Genomic DNA, 24,552 nt, shown 5'->3' on the forward strand with positions numbered 1-24,552 from the left:
AGATGAAGTTAGTAATAGCTTGACATTGTGAAGATGAAGTTTGTAATAGCTTGACATTGTAAAGATGGAGTTAGTAATAACTTGACATTGTGAAGATGTAGTTAGTAATAGCTTGACATTGTGAAGATGAAGTTTGTAATAACTTGACATTGTAAAGATGGAGTTAGTAATAGCTTGACATTACGAAGATGAAGTTTGTTATAGCTTGCCATTGTAAAGATGGAGTTAGTAATATCTTGACATTTACTTCTTTTCAGACGCCTACTTTGACCATCACTTGGGACGGATGGAAAGACGCTCTGTCGGGCGTATTCAGATACGCTGTAGAAGTCTTCAAATTGTCTGCCAATGAAGAAGGGAAACTTCTTGAGCCCGAACCATTGGATCCACTGAATATAACCGAAATCATGCATTCCGAGAATATAAATTACCCGACTTTCACCCTTCCCGAGCCCGGATTGTATTCTATAATATTACAAATTGCTGATCGAGCCAACAATTCGGAATATGTCCGACGATTCTGCCTGTATGACCCGAGTTCAAGTATCGAAACCACAAACAATGTGAAATCCCGATTACGGGTTTCGTCGGCTCGACCCGAAACCAACTTTACGTGGCAATCCGACGTGAACGGAGACGTTACCGTAAACTGGACGGATTTCTTTTACAATCCGTTCTTGGAACAGAACAAGCTACTGAATGAGATTTTGAAATATCCGACCCAATTTGAAAATGAAGGACCTTCTGAGGTGAAAAAAGTGGCTGCGTTAGATAAAAGCGTAGAAGGTCGCCGTGAAGAAGCTGTTCCCAATCAGAGAGGAGTCACAAAGTTTAAAGTTGCCTATCACATGGACAGCAATGGCGGACGAGACGCGGATAGGGTAACTTTGAAATGGCAAGATGATTATCTAAATACAACGGTTCGGCAAAAAATGGTGATCAACGATGGCGATACGTTGGTGGTATTTGTAAACGCTACGGACCCGTCAGGGCACACCCTGGAGAGGCAGACAACAGTTCATTTCGATTCGTCCAAACCTGTCGTCGAGAAGATAACACTGGATTACACAGCCGAGCAACAGAAAGCGAGGTAATGTATCTTATATCTAAATAACAAGTTTAACCCTGTACCAGCCTCCCGAGCCTTGGGGTTCGAATTAGGCGGCAGAAAGACGAACAACTGATGAGGCTGATGCGGCAAATCTGTGGAGGCGCCTTGTCGTAAACCTCTCATGGAGCGTCTGTGAGGGTTCTCCCAAGAAAATCTTCCAAAAATTGAATTAATTTGGTATATCCTGACACATATTTTGGGGCAAATATCGTATTTTTGTAAAATTGGGGGTACAAACTCTTTTTCTAACAAATTCTGTTTTTTTTTTTACTTTGGACAGTTTGTACGTCTTGGCCAAAGATCAGGAAAGTGGGATTTCTCACATTGAATGGAGATTCACCAAATTCGTTACGAAACAACAAGCAAGCGGCACTGTGAACTGGCCAAGACTGGAGGTATTGTTTTGATACTAAATTCATTGGCATAATTTGGTACACATACCATCCCCGAAAATGGCGAATGTTCCAGAGGGGTTGTCGTGTGTTTTCATTTTTACAAAACAAATCGTATGAGAAGCTCGTTTGATAGGTTTGAAAATCAGGTGACATAATTAATGCTATCTATCTGAGGTCCTTAGCGATAATGTCGCCATTAAACGCCTACTGGAATTGCAGGAACCACAAATGTCTGATTGAAAATTGGAATGGTGTAAATTGATGCTATCAGTGGCCCTGATACACATAAAAAAATTAGGAAACCTCTTTACAATCCCTTTAACAAGAACCATAGACGTCTGATTGAAAATTGGAATGGTGTAAATTGATGCTATCAGTGTCCCTGATACACATAAAAAATTTAGAAAACCTCTTTACAATCTCTTTAACAAGAACCACAGACATCTGATTGAAAATTAGAATGGTGTAAATTGATGCTATCAGTGTCCCTGATACACATAAAAAATTAAGAAAACCTCTTTACAATCCCTTTTAGTCTTCCATCTTGTTTTTGCAGAGATGTGATTCAATACAACGATGCATGTGTATAGAACGGTTTGACCTTTGTCTACCCTTGCAGAACACGTTTTTATTGGACAAGAAACTTTTTGGTCACAGCGACGGTGAATTGGCAGGTGAACTGCAAGTTGAGGTCAAGAATCCTGCACTTTTGAGCGGTGGTGAGGGAGTATACAAATTCCAGGTAAATTCTGTACCTACCGGATGTAGTCAGAACGTCCAGATGTCAAATCGGACCGACGTTTTCAAGCAAGAACGTCTAGATGGCAAAACGACCTAACTTTTCTAGCAAGAATGTCCAGATGCCAAAACGAAATAACGTTCATGCCAGACAGGACAACTGTCAAAACCACTTAACCTTTCTAGCAAGAACGTCCAGATATCAAATCGGACCGACGATTTCAAGCAAAAACGTCTAAATGCCAAAACGACCTAACTTTTCTAGCAAAAACGTCCATATGTCAAAACGACCTAATAATATTTCGAAAAGTGTATAACGATAAATTTTCAATTATTTTTTTAGATTGGAGAAAGACCAATAGGTAAGGGGCATTCATAGTTTAATGACTTGAATAAGAAAAAAAGGAGGGGTGGAGGATGATGTGGGGGGGGGGGGGGGGGGCGGTTGGACTCGACTAACGATTCGTAGAATAGAAATGTTACTGAATATCAGTAAGAATCGTTGCTAAGTGTCTTTTTTTCTTGCAGAGGACGACAGTTTGTCTGGTGGTGCCATTGCAGGAATCATAATAGGTAAGTATACACAAGCACAATAAACCAAGCCTTCGTGCGCTATGGGCTGTACGTCCAAAGATTTAGCGTTGACTATTTTCCTTCGGCAAGTCAAGGATTTGACTAGCTTCATTAGTCCAACGAAAGTCTACCAGCTGTACGTTCAAAGATCCCTGGAGATGATTCAAAACACCAGACAGCTTACTGTGGCTTATGCCAGAGACCTACACAATTTTCGCTGTCCGTCTGTGTAAGCACAATCGAGTTCAGGAAAAGTAAGACGTTAACTTCCAGTTCATTTTATTTTTCAGTTGTATTGTTGATAGTTATCATTGCTTTAGTTTTATTGTTTCTGTTTGTAACAAATCGACGACCATTTAAAAAGGACAGACCATCAGTTTATAGAGCTGAAGGACCTTCCACATCAGCAGCATTTACTGTGAGTTGTATTCTAATAATTAAACCAAGTACTAACGATATGAACTGCAATATTATCTTATAAATCTTATTCTATCTCAAGATAGGGGTATAGGTTGGGGAGTGTGTTGAGTAGGGTACTAGGGGTCTAGGAGAAGCCATACAATCATACGTGATCTATCTGATGGCGTCGACTACTACAAATGATGACGTAAACGACTACAACTGATGAAGTAAACGACTACAACTGATGAAGTAAACGACCACAACAGAAGATGTAAATGATTACAATACATGACGTAAACGACTACAACTGATAACGTAAACAACGACAACTGATGATGTAAACGACTACAATTGACTAAGTGAACGACTACAACTGACTAAGTAAACGACCACAACAGAAGATGTAAATGATTACAATACATGACGTAAGCGACTACAACTGACGAAGTAAACGACCACCTTGAACACAGCCAACAACTTAAAACGATTACAAACCAATAAAGACCAACGTCTTTAACCACTCACGTTGTAAGCGGGGTTTCTCAAAAATAAGCTTGGCTAGGCTCCCCCTTCCCTTCCCCAGAGTCAAATTTTTATCATTGAGTTCTTAATACCTACTGCTGTGAGCCAAGCACTCCTCCAACCCCCCTTCTTTAATGACTCTGCAGCACCTCCATCTGATGATTCCTCGAAACGCCACGGTTCCTTGTATATTCCATGGGAGCTCAGTGAGTTAGACGTTTGCTCGCTAACCTGAAGGTCCAAGGTTCAATCCCGGCATATGTCAAGATAATACCTTCGGATATTTCAATCCGGTCTCCCCCTGTCAGTGATGCAGGTACGAGGGGCTGACATGGAAAAAGCGTCTAGTCGTTCGGATGGGACAATAAACCGAGGCCCCGTGTGCTACAGGCTGTGCACGTTAAAGATCCCTGGACAGTTGGAAATCGAAAAAGAGCAGGCTAATGCCGCTGTCCGGCAAAATTTCCCTCATGGCGTTGCCCGTCTTCATTAGCCCACATGGTGCAGAAAAGTAGGACGTAAAACTCCATTCATTTCATTTCATTGTATATTCCAGAACAACGCCTACAATGGGGAGGATGATGTCTATTTGTATGGTGGTATGGATTTCACCAACGGACAGTCGTGGCAAATATCGCACACCCAATTGACTCTGCTTGGACCAATCACTATTGGAAAATTTGCTAAAATCTCACAAGCCAAGATCAAATCAAGATCGGAACTGGTTGTGGCAAAAATGTTAAAAGGTAAATTATTTCCATGTTCATTTCATTAAGAGGGTGGGTTGTAGTTCAGTTGGTTAGAGCGTTGGAATCTTTACATGACGTCATTTGATTGGTTATGTCGAATATGGTGTTCGTTGTTTCTAATCTGGGTCGGCGTGTGAAAATTGGGTGACCTTGAATAAGTCATCTTTCCTCACTATTGCTTTAGATCCATCGTGAAAATCCGAACTTAAGTTGTTATCCTTGTAAAATCATTACCAAGAGGTTTGACCAAGGACCAGCTGGTAGAAAGGATCCTCGTGAACCTAAGTTGTTATCCTTGTAGAATCATTACCAAGAGGTTTGATCAAGGACCAGCTGGTAGAAAGGATCCTCGTGAACCTAAGTTGTTATCCTTGTAAAATCATTACCAAGAGGTTTGATCAAGGACCAGCTGGTAGAAAGGATCCTCGTGAACCTAAGTTGTTATCCTTGTAAAATCATTACCAAGAGGTTTGATCAAGGACTAGCTGGTAGAAAGGATCCTTGTGAACCTAAGTTGTTATCCTTGTAAAATCAATACCAAGAGGTTTGATCAAGGACCACCTGGTAGAAAGGATCCTTGTGAACTTAAGTTGTTATCCTTGTAAAATCATTACCAAGAGGTTTGATCAAGGACCAGCTGGTAGAAAGGATCCTCGTGAACCTAAGTTGTTATCCTTGTAAAATCATTACCAAGAGGTTTGATCAAGGACCAGCTGGTAGAAAGGATCCTTGTGAACCTAAGTTATTATCCTTGTAAAATCATTACGAAGAGTTTTGGACAAGGACTAGCTGGTAGAAAGGATCCTTGTGAACTTAAGTTGTTAACCTTGTAAAATCATTACCAAGAGTTTTGGACAAGGACTAGCTGGTAGAAAGGATCCTTGTGAACTTAAGTTGTTAACCTTGTAAAATCATTACCAAGAGGTTTGATCAAGGACCAGCTGGTAGAAAGGATCCTTGTGAACTTAAGTTGTTAACCTTGTAAAATCATTACCAAGAGTTTTGGACAAGGACTAGCTGGTAGAAAGGATCCTTGTGAACTTAAGTTGTTAACCTTGTAAAATCATTACCAAGAGGTTTGATCAAGGACCAGCTTGTAGAAAGAATCCTCATAAACTTAAGTTGTTATACTTTGTTTTGTATCTGTATTATATTTTAGATAATTATACGGAAGACGATGCGTTGTTGATGAAAGCTAAGGTTAATTTTGCAGCAACCGCAGTTGGTCAAAACCCGAATATAGTGGAATTCATCGGAGCTGTAGTGGACAATGATGCATGTAAGTTAAAGACCATGGTTCGCCATTTTGGGGAGTTGATTTGAGTCTTGAATATATGTAGGCCTCAATAGCCGTCAGAAGAACTAGATCTGCAAGAAAATCACATAATTCCTTCAAATATACCTCAAATTAGAAATTTCTATATATGTCTTTTCTATATATGGCAGTCTCAAGAAAAGACGAATCGTCATTTTAACTTTCAAACGTAGATAATTCTAGACACACATGGATTTGAAGGCTTAAATTTAGACAGTGAGCTGTGAATACTATTACTGCTTGGCTTAGCTAAAAAAATTCCTGTTTCTGAGACTAATGTATGATTGGTCAAACAGATGGTGAGCCGGTCCCTTTGTCACGTCATATGAATCTATTTGGATAAAGTCAAGCACGACCCCTTGGTTTATTTCAGTGGGTCCTGTGATCGTCTATGAATATTGCGAAGTCGGACAATTAGACAAATGGCTCCACGTTTCATCAGACGTCACTGAAAAGCTTCAAAGAATTGCTTTTGGTGTTTGTAAGGGAATGGCCTATCTTGCCTCTAAGAAGGTATGGTATACGTTATTATCATCATCAGGGCAAACCTCGCCCCCTCCCACCCTCTCACTCCTTAATGCGTGAAATGAACTGAAATGAATGGAGTTTTACGTACGACTTTTCTGCACCATGTGGGCTAATGAGGACAGCCCCTAATGCTTGGCAAATAGATACGTTTGCCGTGATGAACGTTTGTGGACAGGTTATAGCACTGTTGGTTAGAGCGTTCGAATCTTTACATGACGTCATTAGCCCGGTTATATCGAGTTGAACAATACGACAGCCTCCTTGGCTTTGATTGGTTAAAAATAATATCTCTAGAACAGGCCTTTGGTAGAAAACATGTTAGATTACCATATAGACTAGAAATATCCGAAAACAAAAAGATACAAAACTGTTTGATTAGATTGTACCAAACCCCTCCCCTGAAGTTTACTTCGAACCCGATTGGCCGGTCTTGTACCTTTCCATTCGATCTCATTTTAGATAGTTCACAAGAGACTTGCTGCTCGAAACGTTCTGCTGACGTTCATCTTGGAAGCTAAAGTCAGTGGTTTTGGACCATCAAAAACTGAAATGAATGACGATTCGGACAAAGTAACATTGTTTTATTTTTCTTGCGTGTACGTTAACCCCAAAATCGTAAGCCAAGATCGTCGTAAGCCAAGATCGTTTTGAGCTTGGAGTATAGATTAACATTTGGATATTGGCACAGTCGGTATGCATGACGTCATTTGCATGGTTACGCCGAACTCATGGTGGTCGTGGATTGTAATCTCGAAATTTTGGTGACCTTGAACGATTCCTCTTTTTTTGAAATTAATCAACTTAGTAATTATTAATATTTATCTATTTTTTCTAGGAACGTATCCCGATGAAATGGACAGCGCCCGAGTGTATGACGTCATTGAGGAACGCTAATGAGAAAAGCGATGCTTGGTCGTTTGGTGTTGTTCTTTGGGAGATCTTCAGTCTGGGTAAGGTCATTTTGATGTCGAACTTGTCACATTTACGCTGACCCCTTTATCACAAATCTTTACAACTATCATAGGACTGGTTGAACCAAGTCCACGAGTCCACTCCTTAGGGGGATTCCACGCCCTGAAAAAAATGCAAAATTTAAAAATCACATAAGCCTACTGAACTAATTATCTAAGACGTTAACACACAAAGCGTATTCCGGGGCCCGGGGGAAGGGCATCAACCCACACTAGTCCACAAACCTCTACTCATCTAGTTCACTGAGAATTTGTTAAACAAAGCTCTGAATTATTTCTCGTTAATTTAAGGTGAAACACCATACAGTGATATTCGTAGCCGGGAAGTTGAAGAGAAGATACGTAGTGGTTATCGAATGTCTATGCCCGAATATTCTGACGTCTTGTAAGTATTTTGTCGTCTTCTTTAGCCCATTAGGTGCAGAAGAGTAGGATATACTCCTAGCATAAGTGAGAAGGCTAATGCTGCTGTCTGGCAAAATTTCCCTCATTGCACACTGCAAGGCATTGCCCGTCTTCATTACCCATTAGGTGAAGAAAAGTAGGACGTAAAACTCCATTCATTTCATTTCTTTTCATTTAGAAGTTTATTTGGCTATAGCGCAGTCAGTTATGGCGTCGGAATCGTCACATGACGTCACGTGCTTGGTTACCAGTATTCATTTCAAAAGTTAATAAGTTCTTGCTATCAATCGTAAGACTTTTTGAGAAACGGGGCCCAGTCTTTAGTAACTAATATCACATTACAGACAATCCCCAAGTAATCTTATGTTAATTTTTAGGTATCAAGGGATAATAAGAAGCTGTTGGGAAGATAACCCCAAGAAAAGACCCAACTTCCAGAAGATGGTAGCTAAGATCGCCACCTCATTCTTCTCCCAAACTGGGGACGATTATTACTATTATAATTAGATATTACACTCATGCAACGTCGTACTTAAAATAGATTGTAAAGAGGTTTTCTAAATTTTTATATGTATCAGGGACACTGATAGCATCAATTTACATCATTCTAATTTTCAATCAGACGTCTGTGGTTCTTGTTAAAGAGATTGTAAAAAGGTTTTCTAAATTTTTATATGTATCAGGGACACTGATAGCATCAATTTACATCATTCTAATTTTCAATCAGACGTCTGTGGTTCTTGTTAAAGAGATTGTAAAGATGTTTTCTAAATTTTTTATGTGTATCAGAGACACTGATAGCATCAATTTACATCATTCTAATTTTCAATCAGATGTCAGTGGTTCTTGTTAAAGAGATTGTAAAAAGGTTTTCTAAATTTGTTATGTGTATCAGGGACATTGATAGCATCAATTTACATCATTCTAATTTTCAATCAGACGTCTGTGGTTCTTGTTAAAGAGATTGTAAAAAGGTTTTCTAAATTTGTTATGTGTATCAGGGACACTGATAGCATCAATTTACATCATTCTAATTTTCAATCAGACGTCTGTGGTTCTTGTTAAAGAGATTGTAAAAAGGTTTTCTAAATTTTTTATGTGTATCAGAGACACTGATAGCATCAATTTACATCATTCTAATTTTCAATCAGATGTCTGTGATTCCTGCAATTCCACTAAAACTAAGTGTTTGATGACGTTACTAACCGTGAGGTCCTTGGAATTCTGCTGGTAGTTCTACATTAGTTATAGACATGTGAGACAAACTGGTTTTTTTCCAAGTCATTAGAACACCTCTACTTTCTATTCATATAAGTATTAGCATTTTCATAAATAAAAATAAGGGAAACTATCTTTAAATCGTTGTGTTTGTTCATGATTTTTAATTTTGTTAAAACTCTGTTTCTAGACTATTTATAATATTCCAGCTTAAAGATACCTTCACACCATTTCAATGACCAGTTGCGAATAAGAATAGCGGTCGTAAGTTTCGAACGCAACTCTCATGTAACAGAATTGTGAGTTGCGTTCGGTACTCATGGCCACTTTCATTATTTACAACCATACGCAACTAGTAATCACTATAGTGTGAGGGTACCTTTAGTGTCAAAGGTCATGTTGTAAGGTAGATAACTCCAATAAATGATGTCAAAATAAAATTTACATATTCTTTTCGTATTTATTACTTGTCCCTCCAGATATATTACTTGTCCCTCCAGATATATTACTTGTCCCTCCAGATATATTACTTGCCCCTCCAGATATATTACTTGCCCCTCCAGATATATTACTTGCCCCTCTGGATATATTACTTGCCCCTCCAGATATATAACTCGCCCCTCCAGATATATTACTTGTCCCTCCAGATATATTACTTGTCCCTCCAGATATATTACTTGTCCCTCCAGATATATTACTTGCCCCTCCAGATATATTACTTGCCCCTCCAGATATATTACTTGCCCCTCCAGATATATTACTCGCCCCTCCGAACAATCAACCCTGGCTAAGGGCTACCCAAAGCAAACGGTATAAAGTTACGGAAACTACCGAGATTTGCCGAATAACCCCGAAACTTTTAACATCATTACGGTGTTTTGATCAGAATAGTCAACTATTCCTACCAAAATAACTATTAGTACAGTAGTGGTATATTTTGGCGTGCATTGCAGATATAGCTTCCGCATTGGATTAAGATATTTGGGGGTTATATTAAAGGGATTGTAGAGAGGTTTTCTAAATTTTTTATATGTATCAGAGACACTGATAGCATCAATTTACAACATTCTAATTTTGAATCAGACATCTGTGGTTCCTGCAATTGCACTAAAACTAAATGTTTGATGACGTCACTAATAACGAAGTTTGCTTCATCACACAAGGCTCTACGCAATTAGTGACGTCATCAAACACTTAGTTTTAGTGAAATTGCAGGAACCACAGACGTCTGATTGAAAATTAGAATGGTGTAAATTGATACTATCAGTGTCTCTGATACACATGAACATTTTTAGAAAACCTTTTTACAATCCCTTTAAGGCTAATCCGCTTATCTAATCTAAAGATCTAGATTTATTTTGTTTGTAACTAAAGAACTTATTCGACGATAATCCCCGCGACATGAAACTTGATTTGTACGTCGCTGATTTTCGTCGTCATTTTCCTACGATGTGAATTTTTTGAAATTGGCAAAAAAACGGCAGATATTTTAAGATGTCGGGGCTTACCCCACGAGATTTGAAGGATATTACAGACCTCGTCTCCCGAAAATTGTAAGTGAAAAAATTTAGTTTTTGAAAGGTCCAAATATGGTACAAACGATGTCCATAAGTTTAATAGTAAAAAATATAATATCAAGTTTGAATATTTTGGGGGAGGGATGTAGCGTAGTCGGTTAGGGTGTTGAAATACATACATGTCGTCATTTGCTTATTAATATCGAACAAACAGTGTAGGTTTTATTATGATATCATTCTTGATTATTTCGAGGGAGGGATGTAGCTCAGTTTATTAGAGCGTTGAAATCTTGTCATGACGTCATTTGCTGGCATGAAAAATGTCTAGTCGTTCAGGCAAGCCAATAAACTGGAGCTCTTCAAGTCAAAGTTCCCCAGGCAGTTGGAAATCGAAACTAATGTCAATGTCTGGGCACAATTTTCCTTCATTGTACACTGCATGGTCTTATCAAAATATAGACAATACAAAACCTTAAATAGCGCTGTATACTATAGTTAATCTATTAGTCCAAGTTAAAGATCTCTAGACAGTTGGAAACAAAATTAGTAGACTAATGTTAATGGTATGATTTTCCCTCGTTGCGCATTGCGTGGTGTTAGAATTCTGTTGGTAATTCTCTTCTAATTTAGTTAATTATGAATTAATTATGGACATGTGAGACAAACTGGTATTTTTCCAAGTCATTAGAACACCTCTACTTTCTATTCATATAAGTATTAACATTAGCATTCATGAATGAAATTAAGGGAACCCATCTTTAGACAAAGGACCAATTGTTTGGCTAATATTAATTCATAAATCAACTTAAATAGGGTCTATATTTCACTTCTTCTAGTACTTTACCTTATCTGATGTTTAATTTATACTATATAGTAGTACTTATAGTTTAATAGATGAGACTGTGACTCACTATATCCAAATAGCCTTGTTTGTATCAGAAGCAAAATGACCGTACAATTGGGGTTGTTCCTTCCCCTAAATTCAATAGACACGCAGGCTGAAATAGATCTGTTGTCTGAAGATCGAACAGTAAACTCTGAGTAACAACATGATTCGGGTTCTGTTTTAATATTTCTATATCGCTCTCTAGTAGGTGCGCAGGCTGAAAATAGGTCAGTTGTCTGAAGATCGCACGGCGTGAAACTATGAGTAACAACATGTTTCAGGTTCTGTTTTAGTTGTCTGAAGATCGCACAGCGTGAAACTCTGAGTAACAACATGTTTCAGGTTCTGTTTAATGTTTTCTATTTGTAGAGAGATGTATTTAAACATAGATGAACGAGAGAGAAAGTTTGATCCCGAGGGTTGTTATCGAGTATCACCCAGAATGGTAAGATTTTAAATTAAAACTAAGCGCATTTCGTCTTTTAAACGTCTGAGATAACTTTATTAAGTTCTACAGAACCAATTTTCTTAAAGAGACACTGATAGCATCAATTTACATCATTCTAATTTTCAATCAGATGTCTGTGGTTCTTGTTAAAGAGATTGTAAAGAGGTTTTTTCTAAATTTTTTATGTGTATCAGGGACACTGATAGCATCAATTTAGATCATTCTAATTTTCAATCAGATGTCCGTGGTTCTTGTTAAAGAGATTGTAAAGAGGTTTTTTCTAAATTTTTTATGTGTATCAGGGACACTGATAGCATCAATTTACATCATTCTAATTTTCAATCAGATGTCTGTGGTTCTTGTTAAAGAAGTTGTAAAGAGGTTTTTTCTAAATTTTTTATGTGTATCAGGGACACTGATAGCATCAATTTACATCATTCTAATTTTCAATCAGATGTCTGTGGTTCTTGTTAAAGAGATTGTAAAGAGGTTTTCTAAATTTTTTATGTATATCAGGGACACTGATAGCATCAATTTACATCATTCTAATTTTCAATCAGACGTCTGTGGTTCTTGTTATAGAGATTGTAAAGAGGTTTTTTCTAAATTTTTTATGTATATCAGGGACACTGATAGCATCAATTTACACCATTCTAATTTTCAATCAGATGTCTGTGGTTCTTGTTATAGAGATTGTAAAGAGGTTTTTTTCTAAATTTTTTATGTATATCAGGGACACTGATAGCATCAATTTACACCATTCTAATTTTCAATCAGATGTCTGTGGTTCTTGTTAAAGAGATTGTAAAGAGGTTTTCTAAATTTTTTATGTATATCAGGGACACTGATAGCATCAATTTACACCATTCTAATTTTCAATCAGACGTCTGTGGTTCCTGTAATTCCATTGAAACTAAGAGCACCACTATCGCAAACACTGGTGAAATCTTTTTTTTCAAATTCCTTTTCAGCACAAATATGATGTAATGTATAGACTACTCGAAAGCACGGAATTTGAAAAATCACTGAAAACTACACCTAGGTCAAGGTCACGAAATAACCAATCAGAATTGAGGACAGAGCAGACTCCAAGGTCAAGGTCACGGAATAACCAATCAGAATTGAGGACAGAGCAGACACTAAGGTCAAAGTCGCACAATGACCAATCAGAATTGAAGACAGAGCAGACTTCTAGGTCAAGGTCACGGAATAACCAATCAGAATTGAAGACAGAGCAGACTTCTAGGTCAAGGTCGCGTAATAACCAATCAGAAAAGGTTCAAAGGTCAAGGCCAAATAATAAAGAATTTAAACAAACCGAAGAAAGATCAAGGTCAAAAAGTGCTAAGACACTGAGTGGTCAACAACCGAATAAATCTAAAACACGACCAAAATCAACCACGCCCAATGAAATCAACAATAAATCAACCCAACAAAAACCAGCGACATCCAAATCAACACAGGATAGGTTAGTAGTTATTCATAGGAAATAGAAAGGATTTAGTTATAATACCGGACCGACTCTCGGAAGCACTGGTACAGGCAACAGCATTATTCTTACCTTGAGAGGTAACCTTTGATGTGGACACCTTACATCAATGATTCCCAACCTTTCTCAGTCTTCACATCCCTGGAGCAATCACCTGGACCTTTCACACCCCCAAAAATTTGTTTCATCCACATTTTCAGCATGTGATGATGTGGTTGCTCTCTCAATTCAAAATAAATTCTTCTCCTACACCAGTTGGCCACACCCCTGACATCCTAGTCCCAGATCCCCAGGGGGTGAAAACATGAACAGCGACGATTTGTCAGATAAATTAACCACATCTTGATTTAAATCATGTTCACAAGTTACCTCGAGATTTGGAAAATCTAGAACAAAAACAGATGGACAAAAACTTATTTCCACGCCCCCAAAACGACGTGTAGTGGGCTTAGTTTAATACGGGTTAATAAGACCCTATCAAAACCCGTATTCGGGATACGATGGTAAACCCATGTGTTTAAAACATCTCAATATTTGAAACCTATTTCAATTTCAGTTTTTCAAGGCGATATCAATATCGCCCAATAGCCATTAAAACACCTCGTTCAACCAACACAATGGTTGGAGCCAAACAAACTAGAAGATTAGAACTATATGCCAATGAAGTTTACGTAAGTGAAAAAAATTCTTACCTAAGCTATCACGGTAAGACACTGATAGCATCAATTTACACCATTCCAGTTTTCAATCAGATGTCTATGGTCCTTGCAATTCCACTAAATCTAAGCATTTTATGACGTTACTATCACAAAAGCTGCTATATAATGCACGCTTAGTTCTAATAGAATTGCAGGAATCACAGACATCTTATTGAAAATTGGAATGTAATACTGCTAGTATTGAATGTTATAGAAAATACTCTCCTACAGAAGCACTGGCCAAAAAACGGTGGACACACACTTTCTCAAACCACTGATTTTACTTTTATCAAAGCATGGTAGCTTTAATGTTCTATTGTTCTATTTTAGGACAATCATCCAGTCCAAGAATTACAACAAATACACAACGTTTGTCCTCGAATACCAAATAATGGTAAAGTCCAGAATTATTCCAACCATGTCGGAGCAGCATTGAATACCAAAAATTATATGGACTTCTATTTAAAAGCTGGTGCGTTTGTTATTCCCTATCCAGCATGGCCCAAATTTTCCCTACCTATGCATTCAGCTTTTTGCTCTGAGGCCGGTTTATAGCACAGTCGGTTTGATCGTTGAAATCTATACATGACGTCATTTGCTTAGTTACGTCGAATAAATAGTTGTCGTGGGATCGATTCTCGGTCAACCCAGCTGTAAATGGGTACAGATAATCCAGGAAAGATCAATACTAAGAGGTTTGTACAAGGACCAGCTGGTACAAAGGATCCTCATGAGCCTAAGTTGTTATCCGTATCGGATCCTTAACGCATGATGACATTTTGACAAATAGTGTTTTATTTCTTTGGCAGGATTAGATGGAAATAAAGCCAGTCCCAGACGAAATCAAAGGGAGATAACTTATAAAGGTAGTATGAGGTCAGTTTCTTTATTAAGAGCTAGACGTTGAGGTTCTGATAGACACAATAACACTTTAACTGTTTTTTCAACTAACACGATGTGCAGTGTACACTGAGGGAAATTACTGTTGAAGAGTGACAATCAAAGAGCTGGACTCAATAACACATTAACTAAACAAACTAACTATTGATTTGTTAATTCACTAATTTTGGGCAATAAAGAAGGTCAACGCCATGTAGTGTACACTAAGGGAAATTACTGTCGAAAGGTGACAATCGACTAGTGGCTTTCTTGGACACAATAACACAACTAAACATTAATGTTATGGATGGAACTGTTTTTTCAACAAACACAAACTGAAGAGGGATAACGCCATGCAGTGTACACCAATAAAATAACTAGTCTAATTAACTAACATAAGTATTAGTGGTTGAGAGTGGACACCCGGTCGACTCTCGGAAGCACTGACAAAGGCATCATTGGGATCATCGCTGAATAAAATTCAAATTTCTATTTCAGTCCAGCCGCCAGTGGTCGATGTTCAGGAGATTCAAACCAGAGTTCAAATAGTCCACAAGTTGATACATCCAGAGCAGTAGTAACCTTTCAATCTCCGCCCAGTTCAGGATCTTCAGAAGCCACTTATAAAGTCATCAACTTTCGAGAAGAAACAAATCCACATAGTTCTTCAGTAACGTCATCAGAGGCTGATCAAAGCCAATTTGATGATGACGTAATCAGAGCACAGCAGCCATATGACGTCATCCAATCACCACGACAACCATATGATGACGTCATACTATCACCACGACAACCAGATGATGAAATTTTCCTCCCAGAACAACCAACAGATAACTTTCAGAAAACTCCACGGGAATCTGGAAATCCCGGGGATCGCTGTAAATCCAGACTAGGTCGTAAAAGTTCCTCTCTTAACATCAACTACAATTCCGACTCCGAAGATTTAAGCATTTCCAGCTCGGACAATGAGCGAAATGTTGATAAAGACACCTCCACTCGAACCAACAGTCCAGCTTCAACACAGGAATCGTTGGAAACTCCATCCAGCTATCAAGAAATTGACTCTTCGGACTCATCAAATTCGTCTGTTCTTCGGTACTATCGTTTGTCCACTGGCGAAGTCTACAGCCCAAGAAGATCGAAGAGTCCCAAAGCAGGAAAATCTGCAGTTCAGTTTGAAGATGGGGCGAAACAAAGAAAACCAAGAAATCCCCTGACGCCAAGAAAATCACCAGAACGGCAAAAACGTGGTAATTCAGCACAAAGAACAAGGCCTAATCTTGACGATTCGTCTTCATCGGCTTCCAGCTCCTGTTCTCCAAGATATACATTGCTTCGTCCGTCTTCTAGACTTCTGAAACGTAGTTCAATCCGCTCAGATTCCGTCAGTGAAGAAAGTATAGACACTCCGCGATCCTCAACACCGTTTCAGCCTCAACGATCCCATCGTCCGAAGACATCAGTCAGAAGATCTAGGGATAAGCAATTGATTGACTTAAACCTCACGGCTGTCCTGAACCGGGAGAAATCCGAGATGAGCGTAGCCGGCACTGGAGATGATGACGTATTTGTTGACGAATCAGACGAGTTCCACAGAGCTAGCGAGGACGCCACTTCAACTCAATCCCGTGGCATCTGCGATGAGAGTGACAACGAGTCCCAACACTCTATATCGAGAGAAGAGTATTATATGCTGGGAAAGAATGGTACTGCCTCTCTACCAGCTAGCATTGTTACTGATCGACGCTTCTCCCAAGCTTCCCCTACACCCAGTCCGAGGTTCTTGAAAACGCCCGATTCGACGAAAGAAAATGATATTACAACTTATTCAACGACTGAAACAGTTCCAATGCCCGAGAGAAACGTCAGCTTCAATGCTCAAGAATCGTCAACAGAGGATGCAGATATACCAAGAGGCGAGGAGACCCCATTAGTTCCTGAATATATCTCTACCGGTCAACAAAACGTCTCAAATCTTGCCGAGGAAATTCCAAAAAGTTCTGAAAGTGACACTCACGACTCTCAAGTATCTGGAAGTGACGTTGAATACCTTTCCAGAGGTTCCGAAGGATATCATAAAGATGGTCGTGGAAACAGTAGGAAACGGTCAGCCACAAGACGTCCACCTAGTCGAGGTAGCCAATGGGAAGACGAGTGGCCGAAGTTTAAATTTTCTACCCCGAAAAACCTTCCGGGGAATGACCCAGACGAAAGAGGTGATTATCAATATCTTCCGGAAAATCGAGGGAATTTCAACGAGAAAGGGTACAGCGAGAATGAGCAGGAATATTACATTACAACAGAATACAACCCTTCAACAAATACAGAGGACCTGCAACAATCTTCACAAGAACCAAGTTGTGGAATCCCACCTAAGTCACGACCAAAAAGTGGTATTTCCCAAAAAATAGCTAGTCCCTTATCCAATGAATCTCGTGGTGAAACAAGTTCTCCGGCGGTCGTTCATCCGGGATATCTCAGTCAATCTGAGATCTACAAAGCCATCTCGAACCTCAAAGAGGTAGCAATTGATCTCAACAATGAAAACAATCCAGAACCATCAACAAGTGAAATTACGAGTTCCTCCTCCGAAGATGTCAAGCACTACAACTTTCTGTTAGGATCCGATACCAGCCCTCCAGAAGTCGCTCGTGGTGAATTCATTCCATCTTGCTCTGCTACACAGTCAGAAATGTCGGTCATTATAAAGCCTTACCACGAACCGTCACATTTGGAGACCTCACTTGTATACGATATGCAAGAGAAGACGGATGAATTTCGTGGCCGAGTTGATGCTGAGGAGTTGAACGCAGATGTACCTGCGGATGATAAAGAAAACGTTCTTGGTCGTGGATTGTCAAGAGCTTCTTCTGTTACCAGTACCCTTTCGTGGTCAGATAAGTATGGTCCTCGTGCGAACTCTCATCAGAAAGACCAGGGACCGGAAATTGTGGCATCTCCAACACCCGATAACAGTCCTCAAAAGCGTAACACCGAAGAAGTTCCTAAAGATGTTGTGTCCACGTCTGGTCATAATGCACCAACTGGATCTCAACGCGGAATGCTTGATGAAGATGTCCTAAAAAATCTGGAGCAATTTTACATCAAACGTGAAGATGCTGAAGACGAACCTTACTCCAAAGTACATCGTCCAGAAATCAACATTGAGGGCATAATGAGCCAGCTGGAACATCTAGTGAAGGCAAAACAGATGCATTTGGACAAAAGTTCTTTCAATATTGCAGATGAAATTTCTTGTGTTCGAGGTGGTGATACGGATGAAGATGCATCATCCGACCAGGTTCAACCAGAACAACAATACTCAAAGTTAATAGAAACTCTCATTCAGTCAGCGCCTGCGATATCAAGCGATCAAGGGTCTAGTAGTGGATCCGTTACGTCCGAAAGTGACTCCCCTACAACAAATGGAGACCAATCTGCCAAGCTCCCAAGTTCCTCGGCACTTACAACTACGGCCATAGTATGCAAAGAAGATTCCACATCAGATGGGAACCAATCCGCCAAATACCCACGTACCCCTACACTTACAACTCGGACCATAGTATACAAAGAAGACGCCAAATCCTCCTCAGATGGGAACCAATCCGCCACACTTACAACTACGGCCTTAGTACACAATGAAGATGCCAACGTCAGATCCATATCTTCAGTAGACGCAACTGACGCAGTTGTTGGAGGTAATCTTAAACTTCACCAGTCCTCTTTTCTGGAAACAGCTTTGGGAATCAGTGGGGACGTCACAGAATGCGTGGTAAAGCCAAAACAACAGAAGACGCATCTGACAGAAAAGGACATCGTAGTCTTGAAAAATCCTTGCCTGGCGGTGGCTAAATCGGACGCTGGTCAAATATTGGATTGTAAATCAACGGCCCCACCCCAAAAGAAAGTAAACAAGGTCTTTGAAAGAGGAAAGCTGGAAACTAGGCGGCCTAGATCTGCAGCAGTTAGATCTTTTAGAGCGAGGAGTACCTCGAGAAGAAGGCCCAGCTCGGGTGTATATATGTCTGCTTGAAATTTGTTATTTTAATGGGCCTAAAAGATTTTATGGTCGACATTGCGAATTTATGATTGGTTAAAACTCTTAATTATATGCAATAAGAACATAAGGATATGATTAAGAATACATGATAATTCTTAGAAACATCAATTAATCAAACAGTTTGCTTAATTTGACACTAAAATATAAGGAAACCCATCTTTAATTATATGCAATAAGAACATAAGGATATGATTAAGAATACATGATAATTCATTAAAAACACCAATTAATCAAATAGTTTGCTTAATTTGACACTAAAATATAAGGAAACCCATCTTTAATTATATGCAATAAGAACATAATGATATGATTAAGAATACATGATAATTCATTAGAAACACCAATTAATCAAATAGTTTGCTTAATTTGAAACTAAAAAAAAGGAAACCCATCTTTAATTATATGCAATAAGAACATCATGATATGATTAAGAATACATGATAATTCATTAGAAACATCAATTAATCAAATAGTTCGCTTAATTTGACACTAAAATAATAAGGAAACCCATCTTTAATTGTATGTACTATTTATTCATTTATTGTATATAGATGTACAAAGTAAAATGAAATGAATGAGTTTTACGTCCTACTTTTCTCTGCTTTATTGGGTATATACAAAAATCTTTATTTTGAATTGAAAAATTGTATCTTCAAACTATTTTTAAAGAGATTGTAAAGAAGTTTTCTAAATTTTGTATGTGTATCAGAGACACTGATAGCATCAATTTACACCATTCTAATTTTCAATCAGATGTCTGTGGTTCTTGTTAAAGAGATTGTAAAGAAGTTTTCTAAATTTTGTATGTGTATCAGAGACACTGATAGCATCAATTTACACCATTCTAATTTTCAATCAGATGTCTGTGGTTCTTGTTAAAGAGATTGTAAACAGGTTTTCTAAATTTTTTATGTGTATCAGAGACACTGATAGCATCAATTTACACCATTCTAATTTTCAATCAGATGTCTGTGGTTCTTGTTAAAGAGATTGTAAACAAGTTTTCTAAATTTTTTATGTGTATCAGAGACACTGATAGCATCAATTTACACCATTCTAATTTTCAATCAGATGTCTGTGGTTCTTGTTAAAGAGATTGTAAAGAAGTTTTGTAAATTTTTTATGTGTATCAGAGACACTGATAGCATCAATTTACATCATTCTAATTTTCAATCAGACGTCTGTGGTTCTTGTTAAAGAGATTGTAAAGAGGTTTTCTAAATTTTGTATGTGTATCAGAGACACTGATAGCATCAATTTACATCATTCTAATTTTCAATCAGACGTCTGTGGCTCTTGTTACCTCTTTACAATCTCTTTAATTTTGAATCGGTAAAGCTATGTTCCTATGTTGGACTGTACTGTTAGTTCGAGACTACATCTCCACCATTGAAGACGTGTTATTGTGCTGGGCGAATATCCAGACATCTTAAAGCTCCACTGTTCCATGTTGGCTCGTTAAAAACCGCACCACTCAACTTTTCTCTCATGTCTTTAATCTGACCCACGAATTTCTGCCCTCCGGCACCCTGTAAAAAAACAGAAAATATTCCTGAGAAAACTTCGTCATTCTGTTTACATTGGCATCAATGGCGACGTCAGGAGGGGTACGTGTATTCCCCCCCCCCCCCCTCCCCTAGAAAATTGGTTTACACGTCCCACTTTATCTTCAACAAATTTCAAAATATGATTTTTATACGTTATTTGTCTCAAAATATGTGTCAAAATGAACCAAATCAATTCAATCCTCTCAGACGCTCCTTGAGATGTTTGCGACTATGACACCTCTACAGAGTTGCTGTATTTTGAATTCAGCCTTGACAGTTGTCTCCCCATTGAGTCAGTCCGCCCCTATTTGTACCCCTCAGTCTTGGGAAGCTCCAGGAAAGGTTTGCAACTATGACACCTCTACAGAGTTGCTGTATTTTGAATTCAGCTTTGACAGTTGTCCCCCATAGAGTCAGTCTGCTCCCTGTTTGTATCCCCAGTCTCGGGAGGCTCTATGAGAAGCTCTCGACTATGACACCTCCAGAGAGTTACTGAGTTTTGAATTCAGACTTGTTAGTTGTCCCCCCATTGAGTCAGTCTGTCCCCTTTTTGTATCCCCAGTCCTGGAAGGCTCTGTGAGAAGCTCTCGACTTTGACACCTCTACAAAGTTGCCACATTTTGAATTCAGCCTCGATTTACGTCCTACTTTTCTGCACCATGTGGGCTTATGAAGACAGACAACGCCATGCAGTGTGCAATGAGGGAAAATTTTGCCACGACAGCGGCATTAGCCCAAGGAAACGTACCAAATCTTTGTTTGTACCAGCAATGTAAATAGGAAGAACTATCTGGACGTCATGTCGAGCCCCGTATTCGATATGTTTCTCTTTCTCGCCATCTTCGCTAGTCAACACCATTCCGATTAGAGGATCGTTTTGCATCAACTTTGGTTCTCGGTTTCGGAACACTTCTACCTGAAAGTAAATGAAATGAATGGAGTTTTACGTCCTACTTTTCTGAACCTGTTTGGGAAGGAGCATTAGTCTACTCTATTCTATTTCCAACTGTCGAGGGATCTTTAAATAAGAGCACTGAAACATGTGTAAAAGGAGTTACACGTTCTATTTTTCTGAACCTGATTTGGCTAATGCAGTGTACAATGGGGGGAATTTTGCCAGGACAGCAGCATTAGCCTACTCTTTATCAATTTCCAATTGACATCATAAAACGCTTAGTCGTTTGATAGTTTTTTTTTGGTTGGTGATAACTTTTAGTTAGTTTAGCATGTGTGGATTTAAGAGGTCGGTGGGTGTGGGGGTTTTGGGTGGGGCAGGGATTCTAAAAGAAATACTCACAGTAATCCAAGTTTCATTATTGACCTTAGCATCGCTTTTAAACTGTCCACCAAACGTTCCTCCGACACCGTGGCTACTCGGGTTAAACAAGAAATAGTGTAACTTTCCACCGCGTAGGAATATTGCTTCATAATCATGAGAACCTTCCGCGTACAGAAGTAGTCCGTTTTCTTGTTCTGTTTTAAAAGTTAGTTTATACCAAACACTGAAAGAGCAAAAATTGATTTTTTTAGACATATAAGGCGTAACACCATGAAGTGGGCATGGAGAATTTTTTGCTAGGAAAGACGAAGTGTCTTTTTTCAACAATGTTTTTTCACAATTTGCACTTCGTCTTATACCTTGACTGCAATGGTCACCTTTCTTGTATCTTCACAATGTCAAGCTATTACGAACTTTGTCTTATACCTTGACTACAATAGCCACCTTTCTTGTATCCCGGAATGCAGCTATTTAATTGGATGATAGCGTACAATCCAATCAAATAGCTTCATTTACAAACTTCCGTGATAGTGGCTATTGCGGTCAATGTATAAGATGAAGTTGGTAATAGCTTGACATTGTGAAAACAAAGTTTGTGATAGCTTGACATTGTGAAGATGAAGTTTGTAATAGCTTGACATTGTGAAGACAAAGTTTGTAATAGCTTGACATTGTGAAGATGAAGTTTGTAATAGCTTGACATTGTGAAGATGAAGTTTGTAATAGCTTGACATTGTAAAGATGAAGTTGGTAATAGCTTGACATTGTGAAGACAAAGTTTGTAATGTCTTGACATTGTGAAGATGAAGTTTGTAATAGCTTGACATTGTGAAGATGAAGTTTGTAATAGCTTGACATTGTAAAGATGAAGTTGGTAATAGCTTGACATTGTGAAGACAAAGTTTTTAATGTCTTGACATTGTGAAGATGAGGTTTGTAATAGCTTGACATTGTGAAGATGAAGTTTGTAATAGCTTGACATTGTGAAGATGAAGTTGGTAATAGCTTGACATTGTGAAGATGAAGTTTGTAATAGCTTGACATTGTGAAGATGAAGTTTGTAATAGCTTGACATTGTGAAGACAAAGTTTGTAATAGCTTGACATTGTGAAGATCAGGTTTGTAATAGCTTGACATTGTGAAGATGTGATACAAGAATAGCGGCTATTGCAGTCAAGGTATAAGATTGTGATATCAATATCACAAGTATCAATCACGCCCAATGCAAACGTACTATAAAAGTAAAACAACTTAAAAACGTCTACTTACTTGTGTGCTATATCTACATTTTCTAGTCTGTATTTTAAATAATCGTTTCCATTAAAATTAAAACATGGTCCCTTTTTAGCTTCACTTAATCCAAACACCTAAATAAACGAAGAAACAAGAAATGAAAAGAAAGAAACTTTATTTTATAAGGATAACAACTTAGGTTCACAAGGATCCTTTCTACCAGCTGTTCTTTGGTCAAAACTCTTGGTAATGATTTTACAAGGATAACAACTTAGGTTCACAAGGATCCTTTCTACCAGCTGTTCTTTGGTCAAACCTCTTGGTAATGATTTTACAAGGATAACAACTTAGGTTCACAAGGATCCTTTCTACAGACCGGTCCTTACTCAAACCTCTAGTGATGATTTTACAATTAGAACAACTTAGGTTCACAAGGATCCTTTGTATAAGTTGGTCCTTGGCAAAACTTCTTGGTATTGATCTTTCCCAGATTATCCGTATCCATTTACAGCTGGATTGACTGGAATAATGAGGAAAGATGACTTATTCAAGGTCACCAGACTTTCACACACTGACCGCAATACGAACCGACTTTGCTACACCCCGTCCTCATAATAGATTTGTGTACGCAGACATAAGACATATAATACTTTGGAAGTTTGCTTTGTAATACACACAGGCTGCCCAAATTTAAGAACCACAAATTCGAAAATCAACTTTCTTCAATTCAACTTAAAACCTAAAACGTTCGACTATGCAAAGGGAAATATCAAATCATAAGCTATACTTACCAAAAATAACGATATCGTGAAAATTAAAAACATCCCGAAAACATACACAGTCAACGAAAACTAGAGTTAAAATAGTTTACAAGTTTAAACGCATTAACCTAGTTCCACACACAACACAAATCTTTGACGCGACCCGATTCCAAAGACTTTTGGTACCGTTTTGACTCGTTTGGCAGTAATTCCTGTTTCACACGGTACAAAATTCTCCGATAACAAAGGCACCGTGATGTTAAAATAAACTTTAAAATGTGTTCTGATTTAAATTGTAAAAGTAATAACCCAGTTCTCGTCTTTCTATAAACAAAAGTTTCTGGTTTCTTTCATGGCATCGTAAAACTTGTTATTCAAGTCTACTGCCGAATTGTTTTTGTTCCGATCTAAAGGTCGTGAACTTTCGTTTTAGTTTTCTTTAAAATGTAATTGAAATGAATGGAGTTCTATCTTCTACTTTCTGTTCTATGGATTAATGAAGACCAGCATAAGCTATTGCAGTGTACTATGGGGCTATAAACTTTCGTAAATACTGGAAATTAATGAAGTTTTATGTTCTACTTTCTGTTGCTAATTAGGTTAATGAAGAAACAACGTAAGCTATTGCAGTGTACTATGGGGTTCTAAACTTTCGTAAATACTAAAAATGAATGAAATTTAATGCTCTACTTTTCTGTTCCATGGATTAATGACGACAAGCAACATACTGCAGTGTACAATGGGGCTATGAAATGAAATGTTGTTTTACGTGCTACTTTTCTGTTTCTAATTGGGTTAATGAAGACAGGCAACGCCATGAAGTGTACA

General features: G+C 38.4%; 3 protein-coding genes across 3 annotated transcripts; 2 read left to right on the plus strand and 1 right to left on the minus strand.

Moving 5' to 3' along the window:
• Positions 1-6,258: 6,258 nt before the first annotated feature.
• Positions 6,259-8,216, plus strand: LOTGIDRAFT_135136 (hypothetical protein; the record flags this gene model as incomplete). The annotated part of the gene is made up of 5 exons (XM_009068864.1): positions 6,259-6,318; positions 6,793-6,903; positions 7,169-7,283; positions 7,596-7,689; positions 8,087-8,216. Coding segments are annotated over 5 exons (510 nt in total), but the record flags the coding sequence as incomplete, so codon positions are not given.
• A 2,205-nt stretch (positions 8,217-10,421) lies between these two features.
• On the plus strand, positions 10,422-20,097 carry LOTGIDRAFT_237102 (hypothetical protein; the record flags this gene model as incomplete). Its single annotated transcript, XM_009068865.1, has 9 exons — positions 10,422-10,480; positions 11,700-11,775; positions 12,750-13,246; positions 13,824-13,938; positions 14,296-14,437; positions 14,775-14,841; positions 15,343-19,045; positions 19,163-19,260; positions 19,378-20,097. 7 exons carry the CDS (start codon positions 10,422-10,424, stop codon positions 18,875-18,877), a joined length of 4,491 nt encoding a protein of 1,496 aa, XP_009067113.1. The 3' UTR covers positions 18,878-19,045; positions 19,163-19,260; positions 19,378-20,097.
• Positions 20,098-20,136: 39 nt separating this feature from the next.
• On the minus strand, positions 20,137-24,095 carry LOTGIDRAFT_237103 (hypothetical protein). Its single transcript, XM_009068866.1, has 5 exons — positions 23,755-24,095; positions 23,000-23,097; positions 21,749-21,953; positions 21,200-21,367; positions 20,137-20,433 (listed from the first exon to the last, which is right to left on the minus strand). The coding sequence occupies exons 1-5, from the start codon at positions 23,785-23,787 to the stop codon at positions 20,305-20,307; spliced, it is 633 nt and encodes a 210-aa protein (XP_009067114.1). The 5' UTR covers positions 23,788-24,095; the 3' UTR covers positions 20,137-20,304.
• Positions 24,096-24,552: the final 457 nt, after the last annotated feature.

This window comes from Lottia gigantea, assembly GCF_000327385.1.
Source record: "Lottia gigantea unplaced genomic scaffold LOTGIsca_95, whole genome shotgun sequence".
Lineage (NCBI taxonomy): Eukaryota > Metazoa > Mollusca > Gastropoda > Lottiidae > Lottia > Lottia gigantea.